The sequence below is a fragment of the Haliotis rufescens genome, unplaced genomic scaffold (genome assembly GCF_023055435.1).
Source record: "Haliotis rufescens isolate VD_foot unplaced genomic scaffold, xgHalRufe1.0.p SCAF_9, whole genome shotgun sequence".
Classification (NCBI taxonomy): domain Eukaryota; kingdom Metazoa; phylum Mollusca; class Gastropoda; order Lepetellida; family Haliotidae; genus Haliotis; species Haliotis rufescens.
In genome coordinates, this window is record NW_025964383.1 from 8,304,086 (window position 1) to 8,329,448 (window position 25,363).

At 40.5% G+C, this 25,363-nt stretch overlaps 1 protein-coding gene across 3 annotated transcripts in view; it reads right to left on the reverse strand.

Moving 5' to 3' along the window:
- Positions 1–7,220: 7,220 nt before the first annotated feature.
- Positions 7,221–25,363, reverse strand: part of LOC124148562 (fatty acid CoA ligase Acsl3-like) — a 48,836-nt gene continuing 30,693 nt past the window's right edge. For all 3 annotated transcript variants that reach the window (XM_048391436.1, XM_048391437.1, XM_048391438.1), the window contains 9 exons: positions 25,272–25,330; positions 24,779–24,843; positions 16,617–16,688; positions 16,360–16,499; positions 12,824–12,996; positions 12,624–12,698; positions 11,900–12,088; positions 11,214–11,489; positions 7,221–10,453 (listed from right to left, as the gene is read on the reverse strand). In XM_048391436.1, coding sequence (XP_048247393.1) covers positions 10,302–10,453; positions 11,214–11,489; positions 11,900–12,088; positions 12,624–12,698; positions 12,824–12,996; positions 16,360–16,499; positions 16,617–16,688; positions 24,779–24,843; positions 25,272–25,330 — 1,201 coding nt within the window. In that variant the 3' untranslated portion in view covers positions 7,221–10,301. The remainder of the gene's footprint in view (positions 10,454–11,213; positions 11,490–11,899; positions 12,089–12,623; positions 12,699–12,823; positions 12,997–16,359; positions 16,500–16,616; positions 16,689–24,778; positions 24,844–25,271; positions 25,331–25,363) is intronic.

Consider the following 25,363-nt stretch of genomic DNA (forward strand, 5'->3'; position numbering starts at 1 on the left):
CTTGACTGGTTTCTGTTGTGTATTAGAAACATTTTGCATCCTCACATGAATATTGTTATGATTATTAATCTGCGGTAATCGATCAGTTTATCACACATTTCCTACATTTCTGGGAAATGGCACAACAATCAACTGAGTGCAGAAATTCATCAAAAGTTGTTACAAATCATGAATTTGTTGACATGGTCCGTTTCTTCTATGTAATATAATTGTTTTAAATCCCCACATGAATAGTGTTGTGCTGAAAGTATTGTAGTTGTGCCACCACATTGCCACATTTGATGTCGGTGAAGAAATGGGATGAAAGTGATTGAAGCGGACATATAATGTACCAGGGTACATGTGACGTGTGTACAGAAATGTTACAAAGTTCACTGAATATTTTGTTCCTCTATTCTCATGTGTTTGCTGTGGGGGGAAAACACTTAAAATACCCACAGAAGTGTTTGTTTAATTATCTGCTCTGACTATGTCAAATATTGTGTGGACATAAGGTAGCACACGGTGCTGTGCACAGCGAGAAGGCACAAGTCAGGTGAAGTGAAGCAACGTCGTTCGCAGAGAAGATTGTTGGGCGAATGACCGTGTTCGGCAGCTTGGCTTCTGAGAGATTCTAGGGCTTCGGTCCTACCCCACACTGAAGCACATGTAATTTAAGACACGTGGTGTCTCCTTGGGCATGTGGCTTTGTTCGAAATGTGCCTCTGTTCACCCAGCAGTACCCGAGATGGTGAGATGGTAATGTGGCTGTTAACCTTTCAGCGCCTCACGGGCAGGTTGGGTTGTATACTCCCCAGGGAGGTGAGAATGAAAAAATCGAGTGCACACTTTTTCATTGATCGGGGTAATAATGTTGGCGCTTGAGCATACACCTTGTGTAAGGGGTTTAGCGCATTATATACGTACACGTTATTATTATTATTATTATTAGATTTGGATTTAGCCCCTGTTTTGCTGACGAGATATCTTTCCGAAGCACATTTTTATCAGTTTTGAAACTTGAAAGTTTTGCGAGAACTGTGTTCGTGTGGCACTGGATCTAACTCTAACTATCAGAGACGCAGAATGTACAATTTATTGTCATGTGGTATAATATTAATTCCAGCTATAACATGTGTCCAGCACACAACAAAGTTTGCCACTTCAATCGCTCACCTGTTGAAGCGTATTTGTGTCACAGTCTAAACAAACTATCATACTTTTGTCAACCTAGAGGATACTTTCATCCACGATTGTGGGGGGCACGGGTGGCCCAATCGTCTAAGGCGCCGCGATTCGCTGCGCAGGGCACGTCAGAAACCTATGATTGTGGGTTCGAATCCCGGTTCGCCCCGATTATGTTGCTAGGTTTGGCAGCACCATACCCGTGTTCATGGGTTTCACCGAAGTGGTAAACGCCTTCGGGCTTCCCTCCGACATTAAGCTGACACGCCGTGACATAACTGGAATACTGTTAAAAGCGGCGTTAAACTCAACTCACTCACTCCACGTTTGTGATATTATAAGCGTGCGTATCGTTACGTGATACTGTCCTGTGAAGTTGCTTGGATACCAGTTTATGCAAACATTTATATTTTGAATAAAGTAATTATTGTTAATTCAATTAAATGTTTGGGAGCATGTTGGTTGTTTATTTGGCCTTTTCCATATTTTTACCACTTAATGAGATCATTTCAAACTGACAAACTATCAGTGCTTAAAACTGCAGAATTGAGCCTTCAGTGCTTCATAGGATGATGATGGCGAGTATTGGTTTGATACAGTTTTACAGTTTGAGTGATTCTCCCCCTTCATATTCACGTTTTACCCGTTAAACCTAACTTCCGTAATGGAGAAATCATGCGAATCGTCATATTCGAGTGACTTCTCCGTTCTAACTCATGTTATGGTTGATATATAATTTCATTAAGATTTTGCATAATGACCTATAGTTGATGCGGGGTAGAATAGGTCTTCAGCAACCCACGCTTGACGTAAAAAGCGACTATGTTTGTCGTAAGAGGCGACTAACGGGATCGGGTGGTCAGGCTCGTTGACTTGGTTGATGCATGTCATCGATCCCAATTGCGTGGATCGATGCTCATGATATTAATCACTGAATTGTCTGGTCCAGACTCGATTATTTACAGACCGCCGTTTTACAGCTGGAATATTTTCTGAGTGCGGCGTTAAACAACAAACCAACTAACCAACCAAATATAACTTCACTAAGATTTTGCATAATGACCTATAGTTGTTTGTTTGTTTGTAGTTTGGAGGACATTTTCTACTTCAGTAACTTTAGTTACTTCGACACATTTAAATGAAGACTTGCTGTAATTAATAGTTAGATATACCTCCATAAAGACATATCCAGATTGAAAGTCAAACAAATCGGTTGTATATAACTGACCCGGAACTAGTGTCCATTACTCAATAAAATATTGTTACAAAATTCGATAATTCGATAGCGGATGACACTTTCTTCTACGTAGATTATAGTATCGTATACGTAGACGAAAGTACCTTCTGCGATTAAAGTATTATCTTCGAAGATGAAAGTATCATGTACGAAGATGATATATACTTCCATATTCCGACAAAGGCACTTTTCCGGAAACCTGTATTTGACAGCTTTACTTAGATCGTGAGCGGACGAAACATGGTCTTCTATATGAACGCCATATCGGTATTTGTAATACATTTGTATTGTTATGTATAAAGGTATACAGTCGACGGCGAAATTTGCTTTTTCCCTGTGAAATCGAAATACTCAGGACACAGAAAAGGGGCATAACTCCGCTATGCTTAAATGTAGTTCATTGAATTACTGCAGTCCTTGTGGTACTTTTACGATCTGATTGTGTGAGTGTACTGTGGCTCTGATTCACCTGATTGTGTGAGTGTACCGTGGTCCTAATTCACCTGATTGTGTGAGTGTACTGTGTCCCCTGAGTCACCTGATTGTGTCAGTGTAATGTGGCCCTGAGTCACCTGATTGTGTCAGTGTACTGTGGCTCTGTGTCACCTGATTGTGTGAGTGTACTGTGGCTCTGATTCCCCTGATTGTGTCAGTGTACTGTGTCCCTGATTCACCTGATTGTGTCAGTGTACTATGGCCCCTGATTCACCTGATTGTGTCAGCATACTGTGTCCCTGATTCCCCTGATTGTGCCAGTGTACTGTGGCCCCGAGTCTCCTGATTGTGTCAGTGTACTGTGTCCCTGATTCCCCTGATTGTGTCAGTGTACTGTGGCCCGGAGTCTCCTGATTGTGTCAGTGTACTGTGGCCCCGAGTCTCCTGATTGTGTCAGTGTACAGTGTCCCTGATTCCCCTGATTGTGTCAGTGTACTGTGGCTCTGATTCACCTGATTGTGTCAGTGTACGGTGTCCCTGATGCATCAGATTGTGTCAGTGCACTGTGGCCCTGATTCACCTGATTGTGTCAGTGTACTGTGCCCCTGATTCACCTGATTGTGTCAGTGTACTGTGGCCCTGATTCACCTGATTCTGTCAGTGCACTGTGTCCCTGATTCACCTGATTGTGTCAGCGTACTGTGTCCCTGATTCACCTGATTGTGTCAGTGTACTGTGGCCCTGATTCACCTGATTCTGTCAGTGCACTGTGTCCCTGATTCACCTGATTGTGTCAGCGTACTGTGTCCCTGATTCACCTGATTGTGTCAGTGTACTGTGGCCCTGATTCACCTGATTCTGTCAGTGTACTGTGGCCCTGATTCACCTGATTGTGTCAGTGTACTGTGCCCCTGATTCACCTGATTGTGTCAGTGTACTGTGGCCCTGATTCACCTGATTCTGTCAGTGTACTGTGGCCCTGATTCACCTGATTCTGTCAGTGCACTGTGGCCCTGATTCACCTGATTGTGTCAGTGTACTGTGGCCCTGATTCACCTGATTGTGTCAGTGTACTGTGGCCCTGATTCACCTGATTCTGTCAGTGCACTGTGTCCCTGATTCACCTGATTGTGTCAGCGTACTGTGTCCCTGATTGTGTCAGTGTACTGTGGCTCTGATTCACCTGATTGTGTCAGTGTACTGTGTCCCCTGAGTCACCTGATTGTGTCAGTGTAATGTGGCCCTGATTCACCTGATTGTGTCAGTGTACTGTGGCCCTGATTCACCTGATTCTGTCAGTGCACTGTGTCCCTGATTCACCTGATTGTGTCAGCGTACTGTGTCCCTGATTCACCTGATTGTGTCAGTGTACTGTGGCCTTGATTCACCTGATTCTGTCAGTGTACTGTGGCCCTGATTCACCTGATTGTGTCAGTGTACTGTGCCCCTGATTCACCTGATTGTGTCAGTGTACTGTGGCCCTGATTCACCTGATTCTGTCAGTGTACTGTGGCCCTGATTCACCTGATTCTGTCAGTGCACTGTGGCCCTGATTCACCTGATTGTGTCAGTGTACTGTGGCCCTGATTCACCTGATTGTGTCAGTGTACTGTGGCCCTGATTCACCTGATTCTGTCAGTGCACTCTGTCCCTGATTCACCTGATTGTGTCAGCGTACTGTGTCCCTGATTGTGTCAGTGTACTGTGGCCCTGATTCACCTGATTGTGTCAGTTTACTGTGACCCTGATTCACCTGATTGTGTCAGTGTACGGTGTCCCCTAGTCTCCTGATTGTGTCAGTGTACTGTGGCTCTGATTCACCTGATTGTGTCAGTGTAATGTGGCTCTTATTCACCTGATTGTGTCAGTGTACTGTGTCCCCTGAGTCACCTGATTGTGTCAGTGTAATGTGGCCCTGAGTCACCTGATTGTGTCAGTGTACTGTGGCTCTGTGTCACCTGATTGTGTCAGTGTACTGTGGCTCTGATTCACCTGATTGTGTCAGTGTAATGTGGCTCTGATTCACCTGATTGTGTCAGTGTACTATGGCCCCTGATTCATCTGATTGTGTCAGCATACTGTGTCCCTGATTCCCCTGATTGTGCCAGTGTACTGTGGCCCCGAGTCTCCTGATTGTGTCAGTGTACTGTGTCCCTGATTCCCCTGATTGTGTCAGTGTACTGTGGCCCGGAGTCTCCTGATTGTGTCAGTGTACTGTGGCCCCGAGTCTCCTGATTGTGTCAGTGTACTGTGTCCCTGATTCCCCTGATTGTGTCAGTGTACTGTGGCTCTGATTCACCTGATTGTGTCAGTGTACGGTGTCCCTGATGCATCAGATTGTGTCAGTGCACTGTGGCCCTGATTCACCTGATTGTGTCAGTGTACTGTGCCCCTGATTCACCTGATTGTGTCAGTGTACTGTGGCCCTGATTCACCTGATTCTGTCAGTGCACTGTGTCCCTGATTCACCTGATTGTGTCAGCGTACTGTGTCCCTGATTCACCTGATTGTGTCAGTGTACTGTGGCCCTGATTCACCTGATTCTGTCAGTGTACTGTGGCCCTGATTCACCTGATTGTGTCAGTGTACTGTGCCCCTGATTCACCTGATTGTGTCAGTGTACTGTGGCCCTGATTCACCTGATTCTGTCAGTGTACTGTGGCCCTGATTCACCTGATTCTGTCAGTGCACTGTGGCCCTGATTCACCTGATTGTGTCAGTGTACTGTGGCCCTGATTCACCTGATTGTGTCAGTGTACTGTGGCCCTGATTCACCTGATTCTGTCAGTGCACTGTGTCCCTGATTCACCTGATTGTGTCAGCGTACTGTGTCCCTGATTGTGTCAGTGTACTGTGGCCCTGATTCACCTGATTGTGTCAGTGTACTGTGACCCTGATTCACCTGATTGTGTCAGTGTACGGTGTCCCCGAGTCTCCTGATTGTGTCAGTGTACTGTGGCTCTGATTCACCTGATTGTGTCAGTGTAATGTGGCTCTTATTCACCTGATTGTGTCAGTGTACTGTGTCCCCTGAGTCACCTGATTGTGTCAGTGTAATGTGGCCCTGAGTCACCTGATTGTGTCAGTGTACTGTGGCTCTGTGTCACCTGATTGTGTCAGTGTACTGTGGCTCTGATTCACCTGATTGTGTCAGTGTAATGTGGCTCTGATTCACCTGATTGTGTCAGTGTAATGTGGCCCTGATTCACCTGATTGTGTCAGTGTACTGTGGCCCCGAGTCTCCTGATTGTGTCAGTGTACTGTGGCCCCGAGTCTCCTGATTGTGTCAATGTAATGTGGCTCTGATTCACCCGATAGTGTCAGTGTAATGTTGCACTGAGTCATCCAACTGTGTCTGTATAATCTGGCCCAGAGTCGCCGATTAGGTCAGTGTAATGTTGCCCATGATCACAAACACTATGATTATGATCATTGTCATTGTCAAATATAATGAACTTCAGAATTATAAGCTTTTTCAACATAGCATAATTAAGTATTTTTTTAACATTTGAAAGATGTCTTCAAGATACACTAAATGACACAAGTTTCTCATTTATTTTAGTTTGACCAAGACATGCATCTGTTAGGAATTCATTGCATATAAATCAAAGACAGAGAATTGTAAATAAAAAAAGATAATTTAACCAGCATATAATCCAGTGAATCGGAGATGAAACACATTGTCAACCAGATTAGTAGAAACTTGTGAAAACATATACACATTTTGCCCTAACGTCTTTAGACAAGCACTATTTTACTTCAACATCACCTTCAGGTTTGCCAAGCTTGGTGTAGACTGCATCTGAGATTCAGAAGACAAGACTGGGACTTTATACTAGTTTCATCTGGACAGCTCTGATGGTCGTGCATGCTTCTACAGGCGAAGTGGTGGCATGTGGTACTGTGCACAACACAAAGGACCAGATACAGACAGTAAAACTAGTTCATTTGGGCCAATCTTTGGTTGACATTTGGAACAACATTCCCTAGGCTGTTGTCATTCATCTTGTGTCTTCAGTGGCCACTGCCTGGCCTTTATCAACACAAAATAATGGTGATCACACCTAACATTGTTAATTGTGTTGTTACACCATCCCTCTTTTAGAGCAAATAGCAACCTGTTGCCAGATATGTCTTTGGTAAATGAATAACTTGAATGAAAATACATATAAATACTAAAGCCAGTCAGTTGTCACATTCACATTTTGGCAAACCCAAAGCATTTTGAGTTTGACTTCACAAAGACAGCATGTCTTCTGGGGACGATCTTTCATTAGGATGCCTCTTACAACCAACAGTTGAAATACTTGAATCCCCAAGAGTATGGTGATGTACATCTGAATGAGCATGCTAAATCACACCGAAACAAATAACAAATATGCTCTTGAATGACAGCACTTTATTGATAATCAAGACATAGTGAATGTAATCTAGAATGGAGATAAGCATTGTAGGTATTATGGAATATACTCATCATCAGCCAAGATGGATGACAACTTTGATGATGATGCTATCAAGTACATGGAGATGTATATCGGCTGTTTATACTCTTGTCCAACAAAACCATTTTGAACTCACCTGGAACACTTCTCCCACAGCAATTAATTATTTCAACTACAACTAGAAGTAATGAACTCATGTGAAACTTTGAGTCAACCTACATGTGGATATTAGCCAATACACATTTGTCAGAATCACACAGCAGTAATCCCTAGTCATGAAAATAAATTGACAACAGAAGAAAGAAGAAATTATTAGTTTGCTACAGACATTGTAGCAAGGATATTATTGCCATGATCAGGAAAAACAGACTTTTGTCTGATTGAAATGTACGATAAGTGTAAATTGTAGACTAGTAAGACTGTCAGTGCTGTGCAAATTTCACAACAAACAGGCTCTTTTGTGTTAACTCTCAGGTGAAGATGTCACATATGATAATGCATCAAATTATTCCTTTGCAGGATTATTCAGGATCTTGCATGAGACAATATCAGTACATAGGTTCTTTGTGCAGTTAATGAAAGCGTTTACGTAAACATTTTTTAAAAATGAACGGTACCAAAGTTTGATATGAAAAATAAAACGCTACATCGATACAATCATTATACTGGCATTCTTTCAAATCTCTCTTACTACAATAAACTACAGTATCATTCCATAACAACATGCTGTAAGCTTTAAGGTACACATCATGCTCACCAAGCGAGCCATGCTGAATGCAAGCATCTTTCACTCAGATATTCATCTTGTCAACATCACTACAATCATTCGTTGATTTCATATTCTCACTGAGTTAACTACAATCAAATTGCACACATAATTAGCACACATTTATGACACACTTCGTTATATCATAACATGTAAAAAAACAAGCATGTTTATAGATGAGTATCTCGATTATGACAGTCTAAAATAAAATTTAATTCAACATGTTTCTAGGTACAACCATGTAGTGCTCTATACTGTTTTAACAGTAAAATATATGTTAATGTGTTAACTGTCACAATTACCTTTTAATCACACACCAGAAGCATCACCACCTTAGTGTCGATATCACAAATGAATCCTAATGTGGTGTAACTCCATAACAATATTTTAATAATAAATGACTGACATGAAAAATTTAACATTCAACCAAATAACTCTGAAACTGTTCATTCATGACTACAGAACATCACATTTCAATCAGTAAATAATGGTGTAAAATTCTGTGACTTGATATATGAGAAAGTAAATAAAGCAACAAAAAGTGTAAAATGACTCAAACTGGATTACTGAAAATAAAAATAATCTGACCATAGTTTTTAGATTTATTAAACTTAAACAAAATGATAATCATTGTAACAATGAGCAGAAATGGTAATCATAAATAATTGGCTATATATTTCTCTGCATACTTTGTGATGGGATATGATGTGCCATAAATATCAGATCTTCTTGTGAGTGGATCATTGAGTAACACTGATAATCTGAAGCTGATTACAAGACAAGCGTGACACAAGCTTAGAGATAATTAAGATACATTCATGATATAAAAACAAGGTAAGTAAATGTACATGTGGTATGTATGTGTGAGTAAATTAAATATGATATGAGCAAAGCCATCTTCCCACTATGTCACTGGTCCACGTACACACAGCATGATTTGTGTTATACTATTATGTGGATAATGATCATGTAATATTTCCTTATATCCCACTTACTAGGTATCAACTCAATTTTCAGTTTTGAGGAAATCTTTCTTCAAATTAAATGCATATTCACTCATAAACGTCAACTAATTTGACATATTTGCCAATTGACAATGAATTTGAAATGAGAGAACAAGTTCAATAAATGACAAGTGGCTCTCCAAATGCAAATCTTTATCATCAATGAACATTTCACCACTATGACTTTCATCTTGAGTTTCATCTGAGTGAGTGAGTGAGCGAGTGAGTGAGTGAGTATGGTTTTACGCCGCTTTTAGCAATATTCCAGCAATATAGCGACGGGGGACACCAGAAATGGGCTTCACACATTGTACCCATGTCGGGAATCGAACGCTTTAACCACTAGGCTACCGACCGCCCCTCATCATAAGTAGCATCTTATAATACACATAAAGAGGTTTAAAGCAAGTCAGAGTTTTGTCTACACATGCTTTTCTTTGTTTTTTGTTTAACACTGATCTCTTCAATACAGCAGCATTATGCTGGCGGCCTGTTAATTATCAAATTTGAACTAAAGGCAAACCAGTGACTGATATTATGAGCAGCATCCCACGCTGATGATGTGCAATCAACCAAGTCACTGCTTCTGACCACCTGATCTTTTCATTTGCCTCTCTTACAACAAGCATATGTTGCTGGGGACCAATTGTAACCTGGAATCCCAAGGGACACGATGTGTAGATGGACCTAGACACAATGGGATACAATTTACTACCGAGTAAACTGTCTTTTGTCACTACACTCAAACTGCAACACAGCAACATTAACTTCACACTGCAACATTGTCACAGTGTATTCCCGGCAATATCACCGCTGGCTACAGCAAGGTAATCCAGACACTGTCTGCTACGACTAAACACATGGAATGTTTCACACACTAGAGGGTAACACTGTATACTCAAATTCTTAAACTTAACAACAAAAAGTTTAGCAAAGGGATGGAGGGAATAAAAGTAGGAACATGAACTTGAGCAGAAAATATCTTAAAAGACAATACTTATATAAACTATGCTAAAAAGCAAAAGGGGAAAGTTAAGTTATAGTTCTGTATAGCACATCTAGGACAATTGGTTAATGGTGCATGTACTATCAGTAAGTCACCAGAGCCAATCAGCGTTATAGGATATGTAACTCACACTGTGTGGAACTAGTTTCAACCTTGAGTGGTTGTCTCTACTCATTTATCCCATGTGACTTGCCCCTTCTATGGTCAACACTCCCACCACACAACACACTTTAAGTAGGCTTCAATGTCAACTGTACATGGAGCGTATGTCAGCCTTGAAATGTGCCTCAATGTTTCTCCGCTTCAGTTTGAAGGCATCAGTCACCAGACCAGCCTCTGGTGTCCAGCCTTCAGGGCACAACTTGATCTTCTGGGGGATCTCAAACTTCTCTAGCTTTGCTGTGGAAAAAAGATAGGAGGTATATTAGTCCATTATCTGGTTGTTTCATAGTCTTGTAAGTTACATAGGGGATGCAAGTCTGACAGCACATTTTCACATCACTATGACCTTTTGAACAATCTATGTCATTACCCAAATTTGAAAGAAAATCTTTTGGATGACATTCAGTCCTAGAACATGAACTCATCTGAAACCACTGCACTGATCATCACCCCAACATGTTATCAAGGATACAAAAATAACATGCACTGTGTTCTGGGGCACTGACCAATCACATGAAACATCCTGCATGAAAACATTTCAGCTTTCAGGCCCCCAAGAAGGAAAATGAGTGAGACGATGTGACACTCAACAGTCAACAATATTAAAGTTATGCAAATACAACCTGAAAATAATCAAGTCTGGGACTTACAAACCAGTGGTTGAAATCATAAGCAATTTAGTCAACAAATTTGGGGTAAGATACAAAGGTAACAAAGTCAAACCTGTAACCACACAAGAAACTAGGGTCTTCAGCATGACACAAAATTTAAATCACCTCACAGCCCCTAACTGCCTGAGGAACAAATATTTTCAGTTTCTCTTGCCATAGGATAAATAAATTTACAGAGTAAGGACTACTTGCCAAATAGCCACGTGGTAACAATGTCTTATGCAGTTCACTTTACTTGTAAAAGTATTTCAGAAAATTATTACGTCAAATACACAGAACAAATTACACATCATGTAAAAGCCTGTATAATGATACATGATACTAACATTTAGCTGACAACACGGACAGCCTCTTGAGGACCTCCTTGACCAGGCTGGTGTTCTGACACAGCTGGTTGAACTCCACCCCATTGATGCCGAGTTCCTGAGCTAGCTTGGTCAGGTTCTTCTGGTTAGGGACAACCAGTGCCACTGTGTAGTTGTAGAGACTGTCGGCACACACACAGATCTGGTCCACCAGGGGGGACACTTTCACAGCGGTCTCCACCTTGGACAGCGACACATACTCTCCTGCCTGGAGCTTCACAAGGTCCTTCTTACGATCTGGTGAAAATAATATTCCAGTTGTACTGAGAGAATGAGTTAAAATACAGGGTGGCACAGGAAATGCTTCAGCCATTTATAAAAGTGATGGAAACATGTTATTAGTTTTAAACTCACTAAGTAAACCCAGTTAATACTGACGTGATCTAAAAAAATCTATGGCTTAGTTCAAGTAATGCATATCTACCATGTCCGTTGTACCATAAATTAAAAGCTGTCTACTGTGAAGATGAGGTTTAAATTCTATTCAGCGATTAATAACATGATATGACTTGTTTGTTTATTTATTTATTTACAGCTGCACTCTACAATATTCCAGGTAACTGGAGACCTATTCTAACCAAGAATCCATTTATACTGGATAATTCATCATACAACAAGAAAATACAATAAGAACATTTGATAGTGACCTATAATTTTCAAACATCCATCTCCATCAAACTGGCCGATATCTCCAGTACAGAAGTATCTTATGCCACCAATCTCAGTGAAGTCTTCCTTGGTCTTCTCTGCATTCTTGTAGTAGCCCATGGAGACATTGCCGCCACCAACCAGGATCTCTCCGCGAGGACAGGGCTTGTCAGCACTGGTGTAGTTACCTAAAACACACAGAACAACATGAGAGGGCAGAGGCTGTGTGTTCTGGCATACAAATATGATGACAAGAGGGAAGCTATTAATGAAAATGAAGATAAAACAAGGTTCACATAACTTGATGTTTCAACAGGTGTTTCCCAATTCAATATTAACATATGATGGCAAAGAGAAGATGAGGAAGTAATGGAAATGTATGTCATTATTGTGTTTACAAAATAAAAAGATATTTCAGTGACAATGAACCTCACTATATAAATCCAATTATCTCGAAAGGCAAGGTTAAACAACTTTTCACCGCACCTCACTAACCATGTTAACTGCAATTCCCTTAATGTTGCTAAACCTCATACTCATACTCTAGGTTCATGTACTAATAAATATATGATAATACTGTCAATATATGCGGGAAACAGTTTTTACTGAAAGATAGCATTTCTGATAAGCGGTACAAAGTCTGTTAAACACATCTAATCTTTTTCCAGTTTCCTTTCACAAGAGAGTAAAGTGTTGCCAACAAACAAAAACATGTAGGTGTACCTTCAGGCCAGTCACGCAGTCTGATCTCGCTGCACTGCAGTGGGGCCCCAACCCTTCCTGTGCTGAGGTCTGTCACTGAAACACACATTGCTACTGTGTAAGTCCACTATGGTGGGGACAATATAATCAGCATGCTTCAGTGTATTCTATCATTCTTCACAAATCATGAACATCCATTCCATCTCTCTATGCTGCTATACCTTCCGTGACAGTTCCTGCACCACAAGTCTCTGTGAGGCCATATCCCTGACCAACAGGACAACAGAAGCAGATGTTCATGAAACGCTGTGTTGCATCTGACAGGGGGGCTCCGCCACATAGCATCAGTCTCACATTCCCTCCCAGGAGCTTACAGATCTTGCTGAAGACAAGTCTGAAACAATTGGTTCTGCATCTTTAGAAACTACTGTAACAGAGTATCCAATAAAGACAAATACAAGTATAATGGGCGATCTTTTTCAATTTATCTTCCCTTCACTAACCCGCTAGGTGCGCTGACCCGGACAGTCCAACCTTAAACTGACGGCGCATGTGGTATGCGCGATACGAGCACTACATGTTACTATGACGCCTATAGACAGTTAACTAGTACAACCTTCACCACTGTCGGCCAGCTGTCGGTCACACTTGTGTGCGGACAGTATATCTTTTCGCCTAAACAATTATTTATCTATTGCCATGTCCGGAAATAAATGTTCCTTGATATATTATACATCAGGGATGACCACGACTGATTATATTGTATAGTTAACCACTAGATAGGCGTTCAACCATGCGGTGTAAACAGCTGATCGTTCATCCCAGGTCGCTTTGTTGACGTTTTGCAATCGGTACTGAAAGTGTTGCCCTTGATGCATGATTATGAAAATTAAGTAGATTTTGTATACGTTCCTATATCTATGTTGTAGCATCGCCGAGCAGGCTACATCATATGCATGCATTTCAGTATGTAAAACTGTGAGGGGATACGTTACGCGAAATGTGAAGGTCTCATGCAACATTGCCTGTAGGCTCAATGTTGTGAATATTGACAGCAACACATGTAAGTATTTGTCAGATATATAACTGAGAGCAATGAGAAATGTTCTCAAGAAATTGTAAGAGTAACAGGCACTGTAAAAGTACGTCATCAACTAGATATCATGATACAATCTTCAAAATAAAAGAAATGGAAATCACTGAAATCTGTTTTGATATTTAAGGGTTAATTGGTGCATGTTGTATACAAGGATTTTATGTATATGAATGGTAGCTGTTTGTTGCCAAATACTACCATGATTATATTTCAATATGATCAATGAAAGATATATAATATTTTGGCCTTTTTTTAATTTTACAAAGCAGAAAAAACCCAATTCAGACACAGGGGACCCTATAAATTAGTTAAAATACATATTCAAGAGTATTTGTACCAACTACAATTTTTATAAAATAAAACAATATATTCATACTAATTGCTAATCTCTATAATGTTGATTGTATTAACAATGCAGTGTCTACATCCAGTTTGCATTGACAATAAACATATGATTGTGACACAGATAAAGCTGATTCTTAACTCCATTAGGCCTTGCTTTTTCTGTTTCCTTGTTCTAAACTGATGTTTCAAATTCCAACATAAACAAATTTTTAATGTTTTTCTTTTTTCTCTTCACACCATAAGATATCTGCATTGCACAATGACTCTTATTATTTTATTTAATATCTTGGCACACTTGTGCATGTGTACTAGGATTGGGACTCTGCATGGTATTCTTTCAGGTTTGGAGAATCAATCAATTCATTGTGAAAACATTTTTAATTTCTTACATAAGTTACTTTGATCTTGATAAGATCAAACTAGATCCAAATAAATTTGAGAAGATTAAATTATGCAGTCTATACATTTCAGCCAGTTTGTCTAAAATCCGGTCCTATTTTTAGTCAATAATGAATGAATGAAAATTTAAGAAAAAATATACCTTACCTGAGTGAATCAGTCAATATGCATATTGACTGAAATGTTCAGTCAAAATACATATTGGGCCTGATTATAGACACTGACTGTAACATATGTAAGTATAATCTGTTATATGCAAAAACAAAAAACAGAAATAAATCCATTTATCTACATGGAATGACTGGGGGGTTCAATTTCCATTTATTTAACCATCAGAAGATTTGATGATAAACTTTCATATTCATATTTTCATATAAAATATATTTCCTATATGATAATAATAACTACAAAATATACTTTAAACTACAGGTGTCTTGAAGTACTGTTGAATGAAAATCAGGATACTTAGATACAGCAGGATAGTGTGTGGGTTTGTATGGGAAATTAGTCAACATTAAAAAAATATAATGTTACTAAAACAAGAAGATAAAACTTTGATTTAGATCTATTTATGCATCATACACATTTTGTGGGGTAGTCAGTATGATTTGTTGTTTGTTGGGACTCATCTCTGTAATTAGCTACTATTTTAAGAGCATGAGTATCAGAATTCTGTAAGAAATGATGGATCAATGAATTAACACCTGTGATGACTCAGAGCACTTTATGGTGGGACACATGTTATAAGGGGCAGAATAATATGTGTAAGTCTCTTATTTCAAAGTATGATGACTAGTATGCATATTGCAACTGAGTAACTGAATGCTTAATAGATGCATGGTAGATGTTCATTAGGCCTATTTCTACAAAAATAATATAAATTTAAATATTCAGATGCAACTTTAACTTTGATATAAAAAGTAACATTTATAATCAGTTGTTTTATTATTTTGAACATTTTTTCTTCTTAAAATATTTGAAAAGGCACGGATGTATACTTACTATATAGATCATTGGTAAAGGCCCGTCAATTAAAGATGTCTGTGTGCTGCAAATGTTGGCGTATCACTAATTTTATTAAATTGAAGTTCGTGGTAGTATTTGTTGAGATTTGAATGCATGAATTGTTGTAGGAAATAACACAAAGGCTGATAAATAAAATGAGTTTGCATTATTTCATCGATGCAATATGTTAGCCCAGACTGACAGAATGCCTCGCTGTTTTCTGACGTAGAAAATACCGTGACAATATACCATTTTCCATGACGTTTTCCCCGCTATATTCCAAAGTGACAATTCGTCTTGTAGTTGAAGACTCAACAAATGTTGATAATATAAACTAATAATCACTACAAAATATGTGCTAGTTAAAAATATTCAGTTGTAAACGACCGTTTTTGAACGAAGGTGCAACAGGATAACTCTTTAGCTAGGCTCCGTCTCTACATGTCAGTCGTTGTCGCAGCGCGCATTGATCCGGGAACCAGACTGGAAGCGACAGGTTGGACCGCCGCTTATATCATTTCAAAAGGAGAGTTATTGCCCTTTGGAACAAAAAGATCGCCCATAGTCTAAAACTTGTGTCAAGGCAAATGTAGTCATAGAAACTCCTTCAAGCCTTACTCTTGGTGCGCTATAAACAGAAGCAATTTGATATATTACAATATATAACAAAAACAAAGAGAGCTTGAACAAGAGGAACAGAAAATATGCAGGGATGTCATACAACATAATTCTACATGAGCTTTATCACATTAATCTGTCAGTGACATAATACAGATGGTTACATTTCAGGGAAATATTGCATTATCTCCCCTTAGCCAAGCAACGATAAACGTACCATATGACTATCACATTATACAGCAACTAATGACTATCAATTTCAACTGAAATGCTAGACAACATATAGTTACTAACTTGTTAAGCAAAGGTGTATCATATCCATTCTCCAACTGTTTCCTCTTGTACTCATAAGCGAATGAAAATAAGGCCTGTCCGAACTTCCCTCCACCATTGACTTTGTCCCACACACCCTTGTAGATCCTATCCATGATCACCTGAAACACACTTGCTTTGATACAACCAGGGTGGTCAGTGTTAAATGAAAAAAGGCATCTTCAGTAGACAACAGAGAGTGAGAGAGAGAGAGTAAATATTGAAGTGCCTATACTTACAGGAACGGCAGCCATCAGTGTAGGCTGTAGGACTGACACATCACCTTTACTACCTCTCTTTATCTTACTGGACTGAAAAACAAACAATAGCAGTACACAATCACTGCAAAACTCTTATAACAATGTAGATAGGAAAATCTCTAGTTGCAAAGGACAATGATTTTACAAAGAGTACTTCTGTTTGCAAAAAGTTATTGCCGTAGAAAGTCATCATTATTATGTGAACTACTACCCTTCATAATAATGGTGAAATACACATACATAATGTTCACTGCATAAAACAAATGACAAGGTTGAATGTCCTGCAGCAACATGTTGGTGATTCTGGTTTTCACTCAAGCTGAGGTGGAGATAAGATAAGAGGAGAGATGCTAATTTCACTATTATTGGTAAAAACATATTCATGATTACAGGTAAGAAACAGAAATATGGGTTTTTCAGATTAAAAACGATGTTTTATTGGTCTGTTTTCAGTCATACAAATGGGTATCTCATACCTCTAGTCGCACGTTAAAAGGAAGCCAGAAGCTGGAATGCAAACAATAAACTTGTTTCCGTCCGGTTGCGCACGCACCTCCCTATGACATGTCACAAATCTCGAAGAATAAGCCATCAAGCAGGACTGGACTGGATTGCTTCCCAGTGGGGATGGCTGGGTGGGAACGTACGACTGAAAACAGACCAATACAACATCGTTTTTAATCTGAAAAACCCATGTTTTAGTCTGTTTTCAGTCGTACAAATGGGTAGAATTCGACGGAACACTGGAAGGAGGGTCGGGAAAGTAATCAGGAAGTGACCTCTTTCATGTTGAATGTACCAAGTTCCTCACCCCTGTAGTGACAATAGAACATTCGACCAGATGCACGGACGAGACAAGTTGTTTATCACGAACGCACAGCATGGTTAATGCTCATCGACACACAACTAATTATCAATGCGACAGGACAACTGCACACGTCAGTTGAACTGCGATCGAAGTGGTCAACGTATAGTTTAGTTACAGAACAACTCGCAGTATACAAGGTAACTAAAACAGCATGTTTAATGCTCTTCGACCCACAAGTAACTATCGATACGACAGGACAACTGCACACGACAGTTGAATTGCGATCGAAGTGGTCGACGGATAGTTTAATGTCAGAACGACTCGTCGTATCCAAGGTAACTAAAAATAGCATGGTTAATGCTCTTCGACACACAACTAATTATCGATGCGACAGGAAAACTGCACACGTCAGTTGAATTGCGATCGAAGTGTGGTCGACGTATAGTTTAGTTACAGAGCAACTCGCAGTATACAAGGTAACTAAAACAGCATGTTTAATGCTCTTCGACCCACAAGTAAGTATCGATGCGACAGGACAACTGCACACGTCAGTTGAATTGCGATCGAAGCGTGGTTGGTGCATAATTTAGTTACAGAGCAACTCGCAGTATACAAGGTAACTAAAACAGCATGTTTAATTCTCTTCGACCCACAAGTAAGTATCGATGCGACAGGACAACTGCACACATCAGTTGAATTGCGATCTAAGTGTGGTCGGCACATAATTAAGTTACAGAGCAACTCGCAGTATACAAGGTAACTAAAAAATACGAGCAGTACTTCTTTTCTGAGCCAATGTCGAACGCGACCTGATCGAGAGGCTCGTAAGTCTAACTTGACCTGTAGCGCAGAACGATATCGAGGTCCCAGGTCGGCAGTCGGAATTAATGTGACTCATCTTCAACCATGAAGGCACGTAGAATTTTCTGCAATTTCGGTATTTATGTGAGCCTGTCGCCCGTAGGAGACGGCTCGTTCAGGTAGAAGGCGACCCTGATCGCCTGCCGATGGAGCCATTCTACGACCCTCTTCATGATCCGTGTGATGAAGTCTTCCCCCTACCGGTAGCTCGTCTAAAGGTAGTAGACTCCGACGTCGGTGACGGCGGGGGAAGGGACCTCACTACCTCCCCCGCTGGCTCGCTGTCGACAGCAAAGCAAGCGGTTGTAGCTGGTGACGAACAGAGTGTCCATGGATCCCCAATGCCTGTCTACTACAAGAATCTTGGAGGGCGCTGGTTTCCTGAAGAGTAGCCCCCAATCCAAGTCCCTACTCATGGGTGACGAAAACGCATGCCATAGATCGGGTAATGCGATCGACCAGGTGGTTTGCTGAAACTCTGCCCCGGCAGAGCAGAGGCAAGTTCTGGTCCATATCGTGAGCCATGGCTCTGAAGACATCGGGAGAAGAAAACTGAAGAGACTGCGGCGTATCTCCAACCGACGTAGATTGTGTAGATGTAGATGAAGGTACTGGTGTACTGGTCGATGGTCCATGGACCTCCAACGTAGTCGAATCCTTCTTGGTCGACGCCGTCGAGGCGAGTACCGCTGTCGTGATCTGGGCTTCAAAGCCGTGTCGATATGAAAGTGAGACGAGTGTGTCGATCGGTCATTATCTCTACGATGCTGTTGTCACAATCCATCGTCGATGTCGATTGTGTAGGCGTAGATGAAGGAACCGGTGTACAGGACGATGGTCCATGGACCTCCGACGAAGTCGAACTCTTCTCGGTCGTCGCCGTCAATGCGAGTACCGCCGCCGTGATCTGGCCTATCAAAGCCGGGTCGATATGAAAATGAGACGAGGGTAACGAACGATCATTATCTCGACAACGCTGATCTCGCCAAAACTCCCTTCGAGAGCGTTGCACGTCCCCGTGTGGACGAGGGCTACGATCTCTAACTGTAGAAGTACTACGATCCCCATCGTAGTTATCGTCCGAATCAAACTCCCAACGACCTCGAAGGCGACGAATGTCCTCGTGTCGTTGACTGTCTCTCGCCGAGGCATTCGACCTGTCGTCCTGGGGCGGGAACGAATTGTAGAGTGGGATCCGTGTTCACTGTCGACCTATCGTCGTTGGTAGGACGAGAGACGGACCGACTGGGGACTGTAGTCCCCTTATGGTCCTCGTCACGAGCCGGTCCAGTCGTAACGGGGGTGGCTGAGTGACGCTCTCGATCAACCGATTGACGAATATCAGTCGTGCGGGTAGTATCATCAGCAGGCGAACGGTCACGTGTCTTGTCGAAAACATAAGTTGACTTGGGCGGGTCGTTATCAACTGATTTCTTGGGTGTGGCCGACGCGCCAACCCAAGGGCCAGGTGTAGAGACTGCAGAGTCCAGGGATCCACCCGATGACCTACTCTGCTTGTAGCGCTGGTCAGTAGCCCGCTTCGCCAACGCATGAAGATACCAATTAAAGTTTATTCTTTACAACGTTTATCCAACGAAACACGTTGAAAATCCGTCCTTAATTATGCAGGAAGGACAATACTTGTGTAGATCTACTTAAGACAGTATACGTTGACACGAGGCAGAAAAGCCCGACATGTTGCCACGTGTATAATCAAGTAAAACAGTGAAACACGTGTTGAACACAAACAATGGATTACCAAGGATTACATTCCAGGAGTCTACAGGTAAGACATATTATTATTACTGTATTAGAACAACAACTGTAGACACACGATAAGTACTAGTAGAATACAAACTAGCAGTTATCGCGAAAGTCCTTCTCGAGCGACCAGCTCAGAGGCGTGCTGAGAGATTTTGTGACATGTCATAGGGAGGTGCGTGCGCAACGGAACAGAAACAAGTTTATTGTTTACATTCCAGCTTCTGGCTTCCTTTTAACGTGCGACTAGAGGTATGAGATACCCATTTGTATGACTGAAAACAATAGATTTTTCCAAATAGGGAGATATTCAGACACCGAAGTTCCGTGTGGTCTCCCCATTTAAACTATGGTTAAAGACCTAAGTGCTAAACTGTTTGAAACAACATTGTCTTGGTTGTATCTAAAAAGACATTCAAGAGATCTATGCTTAACTGTGAAAACACTGTGTTCCCTGTGTACCACGCTTCTTGAAACCCGAGCACAAAAATAAATAATCTAAACATAATTTGTCCATGTTAAAGGCCGGGGTTCAAGCCTATGCACAAAGGGGGTGTGGCCACAATGTATGGTTAAAACTGTCTTTTGGTGCAAAGCAAAGCAGTAGTCAAATACATTCGATGAAATATCACAAAATCGACTTACCAATTAATGATGATATTCAGCCATAGTACACAGAAGGATGTTATGAAGACTTACTATGAAAAAATATGGATACAGATAGTCTACAAAACGAACAATTTGGAAAATATTTCCTCCTTATTGTAATCCAGATTTGAATTTGCCACTGTATCAGTCAGGTGACCAGAGGAGGTGTGTATCCATAGCAACATGTCTGCTAGTGGAGGAATGATTGCCATTCAAGGTTTCATATTTCACTTTCTCCCCAGACAGTGAAACTGACCCCCACCCCCACTCCCCCTGTGTGGGAGTGTAATCTGTTTTGACACTGACACCAACAAGAACATTTGATTCTCCCATGAGGGGGTGATATTTTTTTGGTATCTATGTGATCATTACCAACACTTCAACTAGTTAACTTTCATTCTATTTGATGGTTAACCTTTGTTGTACTAAATTCTTTATAATAACCTAAATTTCACAAGACCAAAATATACCAATCTCCTCTTCTCAATGTACCTCTCCAACCCATACGCCCCCCCAAAAAGCAATGAACCTGGCTTTGTTTTAGCATGCGATCACTTCAGGGTCTGACCACTGCTCACTGACTCCAACTATCTGAATAAATTGGACATCTCTTGTTTTCTACCACGCCATACTGATTTCCTCACATGATGGATCCAAATAAGCGACCTGCTCGTTTCACAATTGAAGTACCAGGTGATCATGAAGTCAAGGAAGGTATTCTTCAAAAGCTGAAACAGGTGAAAGCTCACCTGAAAGCAGAGACCAGCAAGCCTGCTAATAATGCTGATGTTCTGGACCGGGTATTATCGTATTATCTCCAACATCATGGCCTGACTGCCCCGGAAGATCCACCAGTGACACACCTGACAGCTGGACCAGGTGACACTGATGACAGATTTTTTGTTATATCTGAATCATCCATGAAAATGTGCCTGGATGTAGCGGAAAAGCATGGACGAAAATGCTCCAACAGATTGACTGTGGCCCAAATCAGTTATCGAGGCCATGTCATGAAGATGAAAGTACGCTGCCGCAAGTCACACCAGTATCGTCTGGCGTCCTCACCCTACCTCCCAGACAACAAATTCCTGGTGAATGAGAAGATTGGACATGCTTTTTACAGCTGTGGCATGTTACCAGTCCAATACAGCAGGTTCTGTTCAGCTGCAGGGATTGGTAATCTCTCACGTAAGTATAGAGAAGGACAGCTTACCACTTATAAGAACTGTGTTCAGACAGAGTATACGGATTCCTGTGAAACGGCATTGTTAGAAGAAGTTGCTGGTTATGAAGATTTAGATGGCATAAATATCATGACAGATGCTCGGCATGGCTGGCGGAAAAATGCCAAGGACAGTAGTGTTGTGGCCATTGGTGACCACACACACAAGGTGTTAGCATGCCCACATATCACTAAGCAGATCGATCCCGTCTCTCAGAGACATGAAAAGATTGGAACTGTACAAATCTATGATTACCTAGAAGAGAATGATGTCCGTGTTAAAGTCCACACACATGACAGAAATTTATCTGTTAATAAATTCATTCGGGACAGTCGAACTACAATTAACCAAAACGACACATGGCATGGTGTAAAATCGGTAGCCAAATCTCTTTCTGCTGTATCCAGTGGGCCAAAATATAAGCATGGCAGTACCTGGCATGAGCAGCTGTCTGACAAAGTACAACCTGTCACAACTCACTTTCATCATGCCATTCGGAATTGTTATGGTGACAGTGATTATCTGAGATCTTCCCTCTTAAATGTGATCGAACATTATAAGAACAATCATTCAGACTGCAATCCTTCATCTAGATGCAAGAAAGATCCAAACTATGAACCATCACGTATCGTGCTCACAAGCAAGAAAGCAATCTCATTATTGAAAGGAGTCATTACAAATACAGTCATTTTCAAGTACCCAGATGACTTCAATTTGGCCAAAGATACATTCTATGTTGAAAGTTTCAATAATGTTATGAATATTTTTCAAGATAAAAGAATCTCATTTTCTGACAGAGTGTATGACATGAAGTCTCAATTAGCTGTTTGTCACTGGAATGAAAATGTTGATAGGAGCTTCACTTCCGAGTGGCATTCAAGGAATCCAGGTGCACAGAGATGTCGCAGGAAGAAGAATTACAAATCTGTCTCCTACAATTACAGGGGCAATGTATGGAGCAGATATTTAGGCAGATTATTTTGACCTGAACCAATTACTTCTTGCCAACTGATAGACAGATAACATATTTTCTCTTGCTGACACTTTTAATTGCTGATTTGTTTATGACTTTACTGTCAACTATAAATTATCTCCAGTGTTACTTCATGGTAAAAGTCTTGAGAAAGCTGTGAGAAACATTATTACATCAAGACACAGTGAACATGGAAGTCTCTCACATTGATGGTAACTCCTTTGCAGCGAGAAACTATTTACAGTTTATTTCATCACCACAACTGGGATATAATAGAAGTTCCTCACTCCGAGACAACAACACCAGTTACAACTGTGCCGGATATTAATGACCCTGATGATGACCCCAAGTTTATGATCCAACAGGGAGCTGATGCAGATGTGTGTCCTCATTGTTTATGCAAACCATGCATAACGGACTCTAGTAATAAGCAAATGTGGTGGGAAGAAGACATCCTTCAAGACAATGTTCATAATTCTGAACTAAGAAAGGGACATTATAAGAGATTTTGGACTATGCTTCTTCACCGAGGTGTATGGAGGGATGCACGTTATCAAGAGAGAAAGAGACAGGCATTAGAAAGACATGTGAACAGACATCACTTGGTATGGAATGGAACCCGACACAAACGTGACCTGATGCCTGATTGTGTTATAGTACTAGTTCGGACATGGCTACCAAATCCACCAAATAAACCATATTTGGGACATACCTGGAATTGATGCTACGATTATGTATTTGTTATGTTTGCATCGGTATGTGGAATACGCCCTTTCAATAATTGTGTTTCTTCATTGTTTATGTAGTATTATATTGATGTTATTGTTAATAATGTACTCTCAATTACCCTAACAAGGTTATCTGTTAATGCCATTGTTGTAAAGTTAGAAATATCAGAAGATCTTTAACAATTGTGCTTATAGTTCATTTATATGATGAAGTGAGCGCCTGTAATGACACATATTTGTTGGTTGTAAACAATATATATAAGTACCTATAAAGGTACTTTGCCGTGAATTAAAATGTGTAAATTAATGATGTTTATGTTGGGCACCTCCTCCCTCTGTGTGTGTGTGTGTGTGTGTGTGTGTGTGTGTGTGTGTGTGTGTGTGTGTGTGTGTGTGTGTGTGTGAGACTTAAGTGCTGTGATTGAAACTTTTTGTGAATAATACTTTTGTTTTAGAACTCATTTTTTTTGTAAATATGTACATTCATGAATAAGTAAAATTTCATATATTGTTATCAAATGATTCTGTCTTTTTTCTTTTGAATTTGTAGAGAAAGTGTAGTTGGATTATTCTTGTAGTAAATTCCATGCTTAACCTTTGACCTCGCCAGGCTCCCACCAAGCAGCAAAACCGTTAGAGCTCTGTCACTCATGGGCAGATAAAATCTACACTGCTGAGGAGTAGCCAATGGGAGACTAATTAGAAACCCATGGGTTTTTTCAGTTTGCACTCCGGCCTTTAACTGGTGAGCATTTTATAAGAAACCATAGTCCTGAAAAGAGTACTTTTTTCGATCTGTTTGTTTCTATTAGGTAAAAGCTACTAAAACAAACAATGTTCAAAACAGATTTAACATTCAGAATAAAACACAAATATCCCAATTTATGACAAGAGTAACTCTTTGTTTTGATGTCATTGTCAGAAGAATTACAACATATGACAATATGTGGTTCTGGACCAGGCAATGTTCACTGCTTGAGGGACGTCTATGCCAGAGCATGATCCTGATGTTGTGAACACCACATACCCACTCAGCTCTTATGACAAGCATGGGGTTCTGGGTGAATAATGTCCAGTATTTTGAACATGGACTATGGTTATCGTAATGGCAAGTGAGGCTGTAACACGAAGCACTGTACCTGGTCTGTGAGAGTGAGGGGAGAGGAGTAGCCAATACACACACCATGGGAAACACAGGACAGTTCTGGAACAACACACATATCAAAATATACCCTGGTAGGTCACAGGTGTAAAATCTATGTCAATTTAGTCAAGAGTCTATCTGATGAAATAAATAAGAAACCTTAATCTTTTTACTAACTTTTATGTGTCCCATGAATAGGAATCTTAGCTGGGTCAGTTTCTAACACTGCTAGTGATTTTAAACATTATAAAAACAAATTTAAGAACATGCTTTTAGCACTTAACAATGTACATACCAGCAGCTTTCTCAATTAAAAAAAATAGTTTTTTAAAATTATGAATACTGTGTACATCGGGGAACACATAACAGTACATCCTTGACACATTTCAAGTTTATCTCTGACAACAAATATCTTATGGTTCAGAAAGTCTTTGACTGTTATCCAGCTAAATTGTTAAAGAAACTATAACTTGTTTGCTCCTCCATACCTGCACTAAGTTCCAAAACATGAGCTAAGGGGAGATAACCTATGTAGATGTCTGGTGGTCTGAAATTACAAAAGACAATAATGACTTTCATA